At 36.0% G+C, this 13612-nt stretch overlaps 1 protein-coding gene across 2 annotated transcripts in view; it reads right to left on the bottom strand.

The window, feature by feature from the left end:
* The window catches only part of LUZP2 (leucine zipper protein 2), a 455081-nt gene that overhangs the window by 19014 nt on the left and 422455 nt on the right, over positions 1-13612 (bottom strand). For both annotated transcript variants that reach the window (XM_082749119.1, XM_082749118.1), the window contains exon 10: positions 5658-5750. In XM_082749119.1, coding sequence (XP_082605245.1) covers positions 5658-5750 — 93 coding nt within the window. The remainder of the gene's footprint in view (positions 1-5657; positions 5751-13612) is intronic.

The following is a 13612-nucleotide window of genomic DNA, read 5'->3' as shown; positions in this document are numbered from 1 at the left end:
GGTCATCAATTATTTTTGACAAATGTGCCAAAGCCATTCAATAGAGAGAATATATTCATTATAACAAATTGTTTTTAAGATTTTATTTATTTATTTGGGGGGGGGCATGAGCAGGGAGAGGAGAAAGTGCAGAGGGAGATTAGGTAATAAATGCAAACACTGCATGTACAGTGCAGGCACTTCGGAAAACCATCTGTTTCTTAAAAAGTCAGGAAAAAATTTATCATATCCCCTTCTGTTTCTAGGGATCTACTCAAGAGAAATTAAAACTCATGTTCACACAATGATGTTTATGTCAATGTTCACAGTGTCATTATTCAAAATAACCAAAAAGTATCAAATACCAAAAGTAAATATCAATACCAAAAGGTATCAACTGATGAGTGGATAAAGAAAATGTGGTACAGTCCCATAATGGATCCTATTCAGCAACAGAAAGAAACAAACTCCTGATACGTGTTATGACATGGAGGAGTCTCCAAATCCTTACACTACGTGAAGGAAATGAGATGCTAACCACTCCCTGTTATATGATGAACTTATATAAAATTTATAAAGAGGCAAATCTACACAGATAGAAACTAGGTTAGTGTCTGTCTGGGCTGAGGGTGAGAATAGAGATGAACTGTAAAAAGGCATGGGGATCTTACTAGGGTGATGGACATGTTCTAGAGCTGGATTGTGCTAACAGCTGCACGACTCAATCAAGTTCATGAATAGCTTAAATATATGCTTAAAAATGTGTGGTTTGGGGGGCAAGCGGGTGGTTCAGTCAATTAAGCTTGTGACTTGTAGTTTCGGCCCAGGTCCTGACCTCATGGGTCATGAATGAGACAGGATCCTCGCTCAGAGGGGAGTCTGATTGAAGATTCTCTCCCTCTCTCTCCCTCTCCCCAACTCACACATGTATGCTCTCTCTCTCTCTAAAATAAAGAAATCTTTTTAAAAATGTGTGATTTTTTTGCATGCAAATTACAGCTCAAGCAAAGCTTTTTTAAATGATCATTGTTTTACAAATAAGCTCTAATGTTCATTTTTGTTCATTCTAGTTATTAGGAGAGCATGAACCTCTTCTGTTTAGAAGTAAATGGACAAAAATTAACTCATACAATTTTTCCTCCTGTATTTTATCTGAGAACAACAATATAATTGCCTTAATTAATTAGCATGAAAGTCAGCGTCCCTATTAGACTTTTGTCTTTACTTGTGTATCTTTACTTGATCACAAAGGCCTTTGGATTTCTCAGTTTGATGTTCTGTTGGTTTCCTTCTCTCAACTATTTCTGTTACTGGCTTTATTCAGATCCCTATTTTTTCATACTTTCATTACTTTTTAAATGTTCTCATTTGGTAGTTTCTAGGTTTTTTTAATTTCACAGAGTAGAAAAACAAATTAAAAAAAAAAGAAATGGGAATAAAACTGCCAACTATAATTTTGCCAATTAAGGCCAGTAATATGAAAATTTACCTTAACAACTACCATCTACTTTCACTGTATAAAACTTAAGTTGCATTGATTAATTTGATTTAAAATAAAACCTCTTCCATAAGATGCAGATGTCAATTATTTCAAAATATACCCAAAGTATGAAGAATACAAATATGGAAAAATGATTGTATTAGTCAGTGTACTCCAGAGGGGAAAAAAAAATAATAGGATATACACATACATATATAAGAAGGGATTTATTTTGGGAATTGGTTCGTGCAATTATGGAGACTAAGATATGTCATGCTATGTCCTGTGCAAGCTGGAGAATCCGGAAACTGGGTGATATAATTCAATCCATATCTTAAGTATTGAGAACCAGGGGAGCTGATGATGAGCTGAGGCCAAAGACCTGAAAATTGAGGAAAAGTGGGGGGTATGCTGCTGGTTGAGTTCCCAAGTTGGAAGGCCAAAGTACCAACAGCTCTCAGAAGGTGCAGCCACAGAAGATGCATGTCCCAACTCAAAGAGAGAAAGAATTCACCCTTCTTCCACCATTCTGTTCTATGTGGGTCCTCAAGGGATTAGAAAATTCCTATCCAATCCAATTAAATTACTTAGTCTACTGATTTCATGTGAATCTCTTATGCGAACACCCATCAAAAACATCTAGAAATAATGCTTTACCAGCTCTTCTGAGCATGTTGATGCATAAACTTAACCATCACAAATTTACCCCTTGTCAATTTGGCACCCATACACATCACTTTACACCATACTTAATCTCCAAATAAAGACAATAAGGAGGCCATAATTCTAATATAACTATCTTTCCTACAACAGAAAATGCACTAATCCCTTTTTCAGAAAAGGGTAAATTTATTTTGCTTTTATTTTATGAAACTATGTTTGGATACCTCATTTGGACATTCAATTAAAGCAGCCCAAGCTGAGTCTGCAGCTTGTTAAAGTGAAGTTGAAGGTATTTTCACGTTGTTGTATTAAAATGGAAGCAACCACATTTCATGGCATTAAACACAAATGAGAATATTCTGAGTGATTTTAGACAAGCTGAATAACAGCAGTTTTCATAGATCCAAAGATCCTCCTGCTTTGGGATGCCTGGGTGGTTCTGATGGTCTGCCTTCAGCTCAGGTCGTGAGATCTCCAGGTCCTAGGATGGAGCCCCATGTCGGGCTCCCAGCTCAGTGGGGAATCTGCTTATCCCTCTCCCTCTGCCTCTCCCTCTGCATGTGCTCTCTCTGTTGCTCTCTCTTTCTCTCAAATACATAAATAAAATCTAAAAAAAAAAAAAAAAGATTTTCCTGCTTTCTTTCTGTAAGTTGAGATATCAGCAGAATTGGTCTTAACACTAGGGAATCCTGGAAAGGAACTAAGTTCTCCATGCTTAAAATTAATCATATTCTGGTTACTGTAGTTGGGGTGATGATGGTCCACTAGAGTTCTCATGGGGAGCTTAGCAGTGGATAAAATCACATAACAGCTTTCTGATCAATTCCACAGTCTTATATCAACACTGGTCTTGTATATGGTTACATAATAAATGTTTTTTCAATGGATCTCTCCTACACACTATCAAAAGTCATACACAGTTTTTCATATTACCATTATGAGTCTAATTTAGGCAGCTCCCTCTTTAAAATGTAAATATAAGAGAGTAGGAGTAGCAGAAAATCCATTACTAAACAATATACTGAAACGATTATATCTTATCTAAACCAAAGTTTTTCAAATTATGGCTCACAAACCATCCACCTCAGAATCACCTGGGTTGGGAAGAGGCTTACCAGGTCCATGTCAAAAAAGAAAAAAATAGAGGTTTCATTTAGTCCTATTCATTTATAATTTCTTGAAGAATTTTTCAGAATCCTAATTTTTAAAAGCTTCCACATGATTTTTACTATCATTTACATGTGAAATATATTGTCAGTAAAACTCAACCACATAGTAGAACCACCTGGAGTAATAGAAAACATAAATACAGCTAATGTCTAGATCCCACACGCCAAGATGTTGAGTTAATTTTTCCAGCATCAGTTGGGCATCGGTGTATTTTTTAAGAACTCTCCAGGTGATGCTATTTTGAGGACAGCTAAGAACTGTAGCTCTAAAATTTGAAAATTGATGTTCATACCAGTTCCACTCATTCCTACTGCTTACATCTGGTGTCTTTCCCTCATCTCTAACTCTCACAGACTTGAAATGTAATTGAGTCCTTAACCTATGAATACTGAGCACTCTCTGCAAGACAAAGTGTAGCTTCTTAGAACTAGAAACTCAAAAGACTAAGATCTAGACAGAGGTCATGTTAGAGTGAGAGCATTCACCTTGGTGCAGGGGGAGGAAGATTTTTTAATGGACCCAGATTGGGACCTGCAACAAGGTAGCAGCTGCTTATGAGACTTATTGAAGGAGAAGGAATTATTAGGGACAAAAAAGGACAATAAAAGTAGAAGGAGAGTCAAACAAGCAAACAACCAACAATTTATGATTTTCAGCAGACCTCACTCCTGATAAGAAAAGTATATCAGAACTTTGCTTTGGGAATCCTTTTGGCAAAACCCATAGAACTTTTCAGCTTTGTCTCCAGGCAGGGGAATATCTTGTTTGTTTGTTTGGTGAGCTTGGTGAAGTCCCACCTCTTTTGCCCTTTTAGATGCTTCCAGCACCTCATTACAAGAACAGTTTGTTCAAGGCACATATGCTTGTGATCAGTACAGAGGCAGGAATAAGGCCACTGAATTACTCTTAATCTAAGAGCTCAAAGTGGGTACTTCTAAGGATAAGACTCAACATTACTTACAAGGGTGTAGCTTCTAAAATTCTTTAATATTCTTCCTTGTTTTTTAAGTGATACACAATTAAGATACAACCCAGTTTTAAGCGTACAGTATAATGATTTGGTATATGTCTATGTTGCAAAATGACTTTTTGGTAGTTTTAAGAAAATATATCGAGAAATAAAAACATTCTCCTTCAAATTAACCCTATGATCTCATAAGTTAATTGGTTATAAACATTTGAAAACCTCAACTGTAACCTTAACTCAGACCAAACTCTTTATCTTGGGAATCCAGGGTCTTTCATATTTAAGTTCCAAATTATCCTTTTAGGCATATATACCACTACTTCCTGCACTCTCTTCTCTAGTCATTTTTTTGATGGTTTCTTGTCTCTGCACATTTACTCACACTATTTCTGTTACTGGCTTTATTCAGATCCCTATTTTTTCATACTTTCATTACTTTTTAAATGTTCTCATTTGGTAGTTTCTAGGTTTTTTAATTTCACAGAGTAGAAAAACAAATTAAAAAAAAAGAAATGGGAATAAAACTGCCAACTATAATTTTGCCAATTAAGGCCAGTAATATGAAAATTTACCTTAACAACTACCATCTACTTTCACTGTATAAAACTTAAGTTGCATTGATTAATTTGATTTTAAAAAACCCTCTTCCATAAGATGCAGATGTCAATTATTTCAAAATATACCCAAAGTATGCAGAATACAAATATGGAAAATGATTGTATTAGTCAGTGTACTCCAGAGGGAAAAAAAATAATAGGATATACACATACATATATAAGAAGGGATTTATTATGGGAATTGGTTCATGCAATTATGGAGACTGAGATATGTCATGCTATGGCCTGTGCAAGAGAGACCTATTTGCCTTTAGTAAAATGTTCCTTCCTACCAAAAACCTTCCTGAGTTCTTCATCTGCAAGTATGTCACAGAGATTTTCATTTTTACTTCTCATTAATTTTATTATGTTCTAAATTGTTACATGTTCAAATGTAAAGATTTGAAGGCAAAATTGTTGAGAAATTCATATTTCTAAATTCTCTTTGGCGGCCAATAAAAAGAAAAAGGACAGAATCCATTAACTTATGCGTCTGTTCTACCTTGTTTTCTTTGCTGTAGCCGGAAGTCTTTGTTGGGCATGTGGTTACCCTCTTGGCTCTCTTACCTCTCTGACAACTCAATTTCATAGCACTCCAAAGAGTCTGGTTACCTCTCCTAACAGAACACCTACTTCATGGACATCCCAAGAACACTTGTTTTTTCAAATTTTAAAGTATAATGTTTAGCTAGTAGATATCACATATAGAATATTCCATGGTGGCATGAACTAGAATTGTTAAAATTCTTATGCCCTTATTTTCCTGTTGATTGCTATGAAAATCATTTTAAGTTATTCTTACATTTTGAGAATTGCACTCAGTGTTGTTCGAATTTTCTTCCTTTGTTGTCTCAGCTTGAGAGCTCTCAGTCCTTCCAAGAATGGTTTGTTCAGGCTAGAGAAAAGAGAGAGCAAGAAACAGGTTCAACCAAGAGATCAATGTGACTTGTAAAATACGGTACAATGGCAACATCAGACTCAAGGACAATGAATACAATGGAATTTGTATATATACATACTCAAAAATTCATAATTTTGAAAGTGCATAAAATAAGTTCTGTTCTGTTTTGTATTAGTGAGGTCCAATGGCATTATTTTCCCACTGGAAATACTTCTTGCATAATAAGTCTTAAGTTCACTATTTCCACAAGGAGCTGGAATCCTGTCTTTTCTCATATTTTAAGTCCAAGTATATCTGAGAAATAAAAGTGTACACTTCATATTCTCAATCAAAAGGAGAAGACTTTATAACAGCTCACTGTAATATACACAGAGGATTATTTACTTCAACGCTAACTAACTAATGAAGCCTGGAAACCTTAAATATTATCCTAAGAGTCATCTCTTTAGGAACACTAAATCTTTTTTAAACATTTATCTATTTGAGAGATAGAGAGTATGAGTGGGGTGAGGGGCAGAGGGACAGGCAGACCCCCTGCTGAGCAGGGAGTCCTATGCTGGGATTGATCCCAGGACCCTGAGATCATGACCTGAGCTGAAGTCAGGTACTTAACTCAGAGTCACCCAAGTGTCCCTAAAAAAATTTTTTAAGGCAGTTTTTCAGGTGCTGGCCAGGGAAGAGTATGCATAATTAATATATGTAAATATCCCCATAGGCTGGCTAAGATTATCTAATGAAATGTGTGTTTCTTGGGCAAAGCTGATTTGAACATGCTGTTAGGCACATCAATCTGTGAGGTTACTATTGTAGGATAGACAAAAACTAAACTCTGTGAATGCTAATGTGCTTGGATCTGAAACCATGATCTCAGTGGATCATAGACGAGGAAGAAAAGGGGTTTCTAACCTCTGGGGACCCAGGAAGACAAAGACAAGACTATGGTCTGATCAAAGTACCTAAACCGCTCAGATTCTTGTTTGTGCTACTTTTACACAACGCTGACCTGGTTTTCCATAGGCAGTTATATTCCTTTGCAGGGGAACAGTCTTACAAATAATACAGTCCTACAAATAATACTTTGATAAAAACAAAAAGCAAAGATATCTCATAAAACTAGTAGAATATTACATGTAAAAAAATCCATAAAGCTAGTAGCATCTTAGAGAAATAATAGAAAATCAAGCACTTTAGTTGACTAAAATAGTTCCTATATTAAGTTACTCAAATGCTAGGCTTTACATATAATAATTGATAAACAACTACATACAATTCTTTTTTGCTATATACGTAAAGGAGTTCAGCTTCATTGTATGAGTTCCAGAAGGGACTAAGTATTTCCCCCCTCTTAGTCCCTTTTTCTCTTGCATTCTTCCTTGCTTAAGACCCCTGTCTTCTGATCTCCCCTCTCTACCTTCTGTAAGAGTAAGAAATTTAAACAGGAAAACAAAATGTCTTTGAACAAGCCAGTACTCTGTATTAGATATTGTTGTTGAATATAAAGAGTTGAGAAAGGTGTGGTTTTTGCCTTCCTAGAATTTATCCATTCTGATTTTTATTCACACCAGTAGCCCCAAGATAAAGCAGATTAATAAAAGAGGGCACAAACAAAACTGTATGCATTTGGAGAGAATGGAAGTTAAATCCATTTAGGATAATTATAAAGGGCTTGATGGAAAAGGCGAGCTTTAAAATGGGCCTGTGAGTGATTAAGACAAGAGTGAGTGAGAGCATCCTAGGTGAAGGGAAGAGTATAAGCAAACATAGGTAGAAAGAATATTCAGCTGGGTTTTTTTTTTTTTTCCCTGTTGGTTTACAGGGTAGCAATAAAGTCAACATGAGAAAAAATGCTCAAGAAAAATGCTACAAAGTAGGAAGACAATTCCAAAATCAAGCAGCAAAGTATGTGTTTAAATTTAGTAGCCAAATAAGAGTCCGCTGGATATTTTAACGCAGGCATACGACATGGCTAGAGCCTCTGTTAGGGTGATATAGCAGCACTATAAAGGCAAAAATGGAACAGAGAAAAATTGGGGGGTGGATATCAAGAAAGAAACAATAAACATTGATCAAGTAGATGGTAACAAAGGCTGAACTAAAGTATTAATTCTGGCAATCAAAAAGAGATTGCTCTTTGTTGCGAGCAAAGATTAGAACCTACAAAACTGAAAAATTCTATAGAAATAGAGAAACCTAGAGAAAAGGCAGGTTCACAGCAAAGAGGATTATTTGTGTATTGCTAATAGAGAATTTAAAGCCCTTGTGACTCTTAAATAGCTAGACACTACTCAATAGCCATGTTAAATATATTAACATGAATCAAAACAGCCATTTAATCCAGCTAAAATCTACTGGACTTCCTATAACCTACAAATTACAGATAGTTAGAAGAAATAGGTTAAAAAGTGCAGGGGTAATACATAAATGCTAGCAGTGAGGGAAAGTCTCTTCCAGCAATCAGAGAGAGAACCCCAACTGCAAAAAGACAGAAGAAATCCCATTAACAGGCTTGGAGTAATTTTAGTAGGTTTTGTTTCTGTTAAAACAGCCAAATCACTGAGCAAACAGCCCCAAAATCCCTCTGAAAATTTATTTAGTGTATAATAGCATTAAAGGAAACTGAAACACAAAAGTCATTCATCATTCTAGCAGTAATTATTTTGACTTCTCAATATTGTCTTTCAGTCTTTGCCCATATCCTCACGGATATTTATAGAGTCACAATTACAGTGCTCATGACATACTTTCTTCTGTTTTTATACACACATGAATGTTTTATCTACCTAGAGACAGACATAAGGCTATAAGCATCCTTTACATGTCTAAATAGTATTTCATAGAATGACCTTGCAAAAATGTGTATTTCAGTTAAAGACTTCGGTGATCCTGAATTTCAGGTTATAATATGATGAAGACTGTCAGTCTTCTTGGTACCAGTCTGCAGGATAGCTCATATCACACTCATCACTCGTTTAAGTATCTGACTCTTTATAAGCTGGGAACCCATGAAGGAAAGATATCGTGCCTTATTCATTTGGAGCCAGTACATATTTTGTACTCAGTAAGTTTTGTTTTTCCTTTCATCATTTATTTAAGATCTGTTTCTTAGGACTAAAGGAAACTAATAATTAAGGACCAAAACTAAATCAAGAGGAATGGCTATATTTATGGTAAGAGAAATCTTTCCAAAACGTGGCAATCGGAATTCCTTCTAGCAGCATGAGTCAACACTAATTGTGCATCCACTCTGTGTAAAAGTCGTGTGTTTTGAACTGAGATCAAACACTAAAACTAAAACATAGTTCTTGATCTCAAAAAGCTATCATTTGCTCCTCATTAATCGTCATTGTATCTTCGACTTTCCTAATAGCTCCTGATTTCATTCTGGAGGGTTGGCTCTTTCATGGTATGGTGTTTCCAAAGTACTGTTTTATGTATCAAATTCCTTGACACCTCTGATATTGGCACATGACCCAAGTCAGATCATGATACCTCCATTCTTGGAATATTGATTACATTAAGAGGAGGCCATAAATGGTTAGGTACCATGGTTAATTCTGTTAGGGTGCCTTGTCCAAGTTGCTTCTATAATACAACCCTTCCTTATGGTTCATACGTGCAGTCTTCTGAAGCAGCCTTTGTTTCTGCCCATTTCCAAGTGTGTTATTTCTATCTTTTCCTTGGTACTAGGAGCTCCTGATGTTATATGAATAAAGTCCCTTCATTTAATCTGGTAAGGGTCAGTGTCGGTTGAATGTAATCAGAGACCTGGTTGATACAGAGAGTCAAATCAATAAAATAAAATTGATAGCAAAACATAAGGGCTGAGATAGAGGTTTACCATGGAAACTAACAGAAAGGAAACAGAACCCAGAATAAATAACAAAGGAGTATTATTCAAAGGAATAATAACAGATTCACCAGTGATGGAGATTACATTTTAGGGTAGATATTCAATATGTTCCTAAAAATGTAAATGTGTAGCATATTAATACCTTTTAATGTTTGAGGGTTTTTTTTTTTCATAAAAGTACTGTACATTTGTGAAAATGCTCCCAGATTTTGGTGGTAAGGCTGAGACAGGGAATATGTCCAAAATAAAAGGTCTTCTCTATCTATCTACCTACCTACCTACCTACGTCTCTGTTTTTGTGGGCTTCTGCTCTTTGGACAGATGATAAAAAGAGTTTTATTAACTATTAAGTGCACAGAAAGCAGAGGGAGAAGAATGACAGTGTAACTTTTCTCTTCCATAAGTTTGCCAAGGCTACCCTTGTGCTCACATATTAATAAACTGAGGTGCCTGGTTTGCCAATGTCTCTATCAATACTGAAGTTATCTCCAATTTTCTTAAGGAAAAAAATTACATATATTACTTACAAAAACTGGAGGAGATGATACATTGCGTCACCAGTGTGAGCAACCAAGTATTAAAAAGTTAAATCACTTTAAATACAAAAATTTAGTATTTAACTGAGGAACTGCTTACATTTAAATATAATACATGTTATCTTTAGCATAGGCTTTTGGCTTCAGTGAGATGCTCCTTGTGGAAAGAAGCCTTGTTGAATATGATGAATTAATACAGAATGGGAACTGACTTTGGAGAAAGATAATGTATTTTGGGAGTTAAAGAAATGAGGACTCAGATTCTGGGTTAACAGTATATAAACTGGGGATGGGAAATTTATATAATTTCAGAGGGTCTCTTGTTTACCGCTGCTTTGCTAAATTAGGTCAAGAACACCAAACTCGCAGTATGGTTTTATTCTTTTGGTTGTTGTCAGTTTTTTTTAACTTTATATTTTTATTTTTTTTTAAATTTTTTTATTTATTTATTTATTTTTTAAGATTTTATTTATTTATTTGACAGACAGAGATCACAAGTAGGCAGAGAGGCAGGCAGAGAGAGAGGAAGGGAAGCAGGCTCCCTGCCGAGCAGAGAGCCCGATGCGGGGCTCGATCCCAGGACCCTGGGATCATGACCTGAGCCGAAGGCAGAGGCTTTAACCCACTGAGCCACCCAGGCGCCCCTTAACTTTATATTTTTAGAGCAATTTTAGGTTCACAACAAAAATGAGGGAGAGATGCAGTGATTTTTCATACAGCCCCAGTCCCACACATGCATAGCCTCCCCCATTATCAACATCCCACAGCCGGTTGATACAAATGTTATCAAGGATGACCCGGCATCAACACATCATAGTCATTTAGTGTCCATAGTTTTCACTCTTGGGTTTGGAATAATGTATAATAATATCTACCCATTATTGTATTATCAGAATATTTTTCATGGCTCAAAATCCTCTGTGTTCTACCTATTTGTCCTTACTTTCCTCAACCCTGGAGATCATGGTCCTTTTGATTTTTCCATAGTTTTTCCTTTTTTAGAAAGTCTTATAGTTGAAAGCATATACTATTTTAGACTGACTTCTTTCATTTAGTAATATGCATTTATGTCTCCTCCATGTGTTTTCATGGCTTAATAGCGCATGTCTTTTTAGTATTGCTTAATATTCCATTATCTGGATGTACCATAGTCCAAGACGAGATGACTTCAGTGGTGATTTCTACAAACACATAATGAATAATTAATACCAATCCTTCTCAAACTCTTTTTAAAAATGGAAGAAGAGTAAATAACTCCAAACTCATTTCACAGGGTCAGCATCACCCAGGTACCAAAGTCAGACAAGTGCACTGCAAGAAAACAAAGTTGCAGGATAAGATCCCTCATAAACATGAATGCAAAATATTAGCAAATTGGGGGCGCCTGGGTGGCTCCGTGGGTTAAATTAAAGCCTCTGCCTTCAGCTCAGGTCATGATCCCAGGGTCCTGGGATTGAGCACCACACCAGGCTTGCTGCTCGGCAGGGAGCTTGCTTCCCCACTGGCCCCACCCGCCTGCCTCTCTACCTACTTGTGATTTCTGTCTGTCAAATAAACAAATAAAATCTTTCTAAAAAAATAGCAAATGAAATTAAAAAATACACTGAAAAGATCACATACCATAATGAAGTGGGATTTTTTCTAATGATGCAGGATAGTTCAATATCTGTAAATCAGTCAGTGTGCTATATCACATTAACCAATAAAGGATAAAATTATTTAAGTATCTCAGTATGCAGGAAAAGCATTTGTTAAAACTCAATATCCATTTACTTTCCAAAAACTCTCAACAAAATGGGTACAGAGGAAACAGACTGAAGTGTAATAAAGACCATATACAACAAGCCCGCAGGCAATATCATATTCAAATGGTGAAAAGCTAAAAGCTTTTCCTCTAAAATTAGGAACAAGACAAGAATAGCCACTCTTGCCATTTTTATTCAACACAGCATTGGAAGTTCTAGCCAGAGCAGGTAGGCAAAATAAATAAATAAACAAATAAACAAACAAACATATGGTATCCAAATGGAAAGAAAGACAGAAACTTGCCTTTGTTCACAGATGACATGATATTATACATATATAGAAAACCCTAAAGATCACTCCCCAAAACTGTCAGAACTAATAAGACATTTTGGATCATAAATGAATCCAGTTGCAGGATACAAAAACAATATATAAAAATAGGTGTTTCTAAATGCTAATTATCAGAAAGAAGAATTAAGGGGATGCCTGGACGGCTCAGTTAGTTAAGCATCTGCCTTCTGTTCAGGTCAGGATCCCTGGGTTCTCAAACCAAGCCCTGTGTTGGGCTCCCTGCTCAGCGGGGAGCTTGCTTTTCCCTCTCCCATTCCCCCTGCTTGTGCTCACAATCTCTCTCTCTTTCAATCCTGTCAAATAAATAAATAAAATCTTAAAAAAAGAAAATACAAGAAAGAGGAGTTAGGAAAATAATTTCAGTTACAGTAGCATTAAAGAGTATAAAATGCTTAGAAATAAACAAAGATTTGAAAGACCCATACACTGAAAACTATAAGACATTAATGAAAAAAACTGCAGAAGACACAAATAAGTGCATAAATATTCCATGCTCATGAAGTAGACTCAATATTATTAAAATGTCCATATGACCCAAAGAAATCTATAGATTTAATGCAATCCTTATCAAAATTCTAATGGCATTCTTCACAGGCATAGATTAAATAATCCTAAAATTTATGTGAAACCACTAAAGACCCTGTATAGCCAACACAATCTTAACAAAGAACAAAGCTGAAGGCATCAGGCTCCCAGATTCCAAACTATATCATAAAACTATAGAAATAAAATAAAGTACAGTATTCGTACAAAAACAGAGACACACGGATCAATGGAACAGAATAGAGAGCTCAGAAATATACTTGCACATATATATTCAATTAATTTATGATACAGGGAGTGTCTGGGTGGCTCAGCGGTTTAAAGCCTTTGCCTTTGGCTCAGGTCATGATCCCGGGGTCCTGGGATCAAGCCTTGCATCGGGCTCTCTGCTCAGTGGGGAGCCTGCTTCCTCCTCTCTCTTTGTCTGTCTCTCTGCCTCTTGTGATCTCTGTCAAATAAATAAATAAAAGACATCTTTATAATTTATGATACAGATGCCAAGACTATACAATAGGGAAAGGACAGTCTCTACAATAAATGGTGGTGGGGAAACTGGACATCAACATGCAAAACAATAAAACTGGACAGCTATTTTATACCATACAGAAAAAGGAACTCAAAATGGACTAAAATCCTGAATGTAAGACCTGAGACTATAGAATTCCTAGAAGAAAATGTAGTTAGTAAACTCCCTGACATTGGTCTTGAAGACGATATGACACCCAAAGTAAAGGCAACAAAAGCAAAAATAAGTGAGATCACATCAAACCAAAAAACTTCACGGGGGAAAGGGTACCATTACCAAAATGAATAGACAATGTACTGAATGG

The sequence above is a fragment of the Mustela nivalis genome (genome assembly GCF_964662115.1).
Source record: "Mustela nivalis genome assembly, chromosome: 9".
Classification (NCBI taxonomy): domain Eukaryota; kingdom Metazoa; phylum Chordata; class Mammalia; order Carnivora; family Mustelidae; genus Mustela; species Mustela nivalis.
Note: the sequence above shows the minus strand (reverse complement) of the source record. Positions and strands in the feature narration are given on the sequence as shown.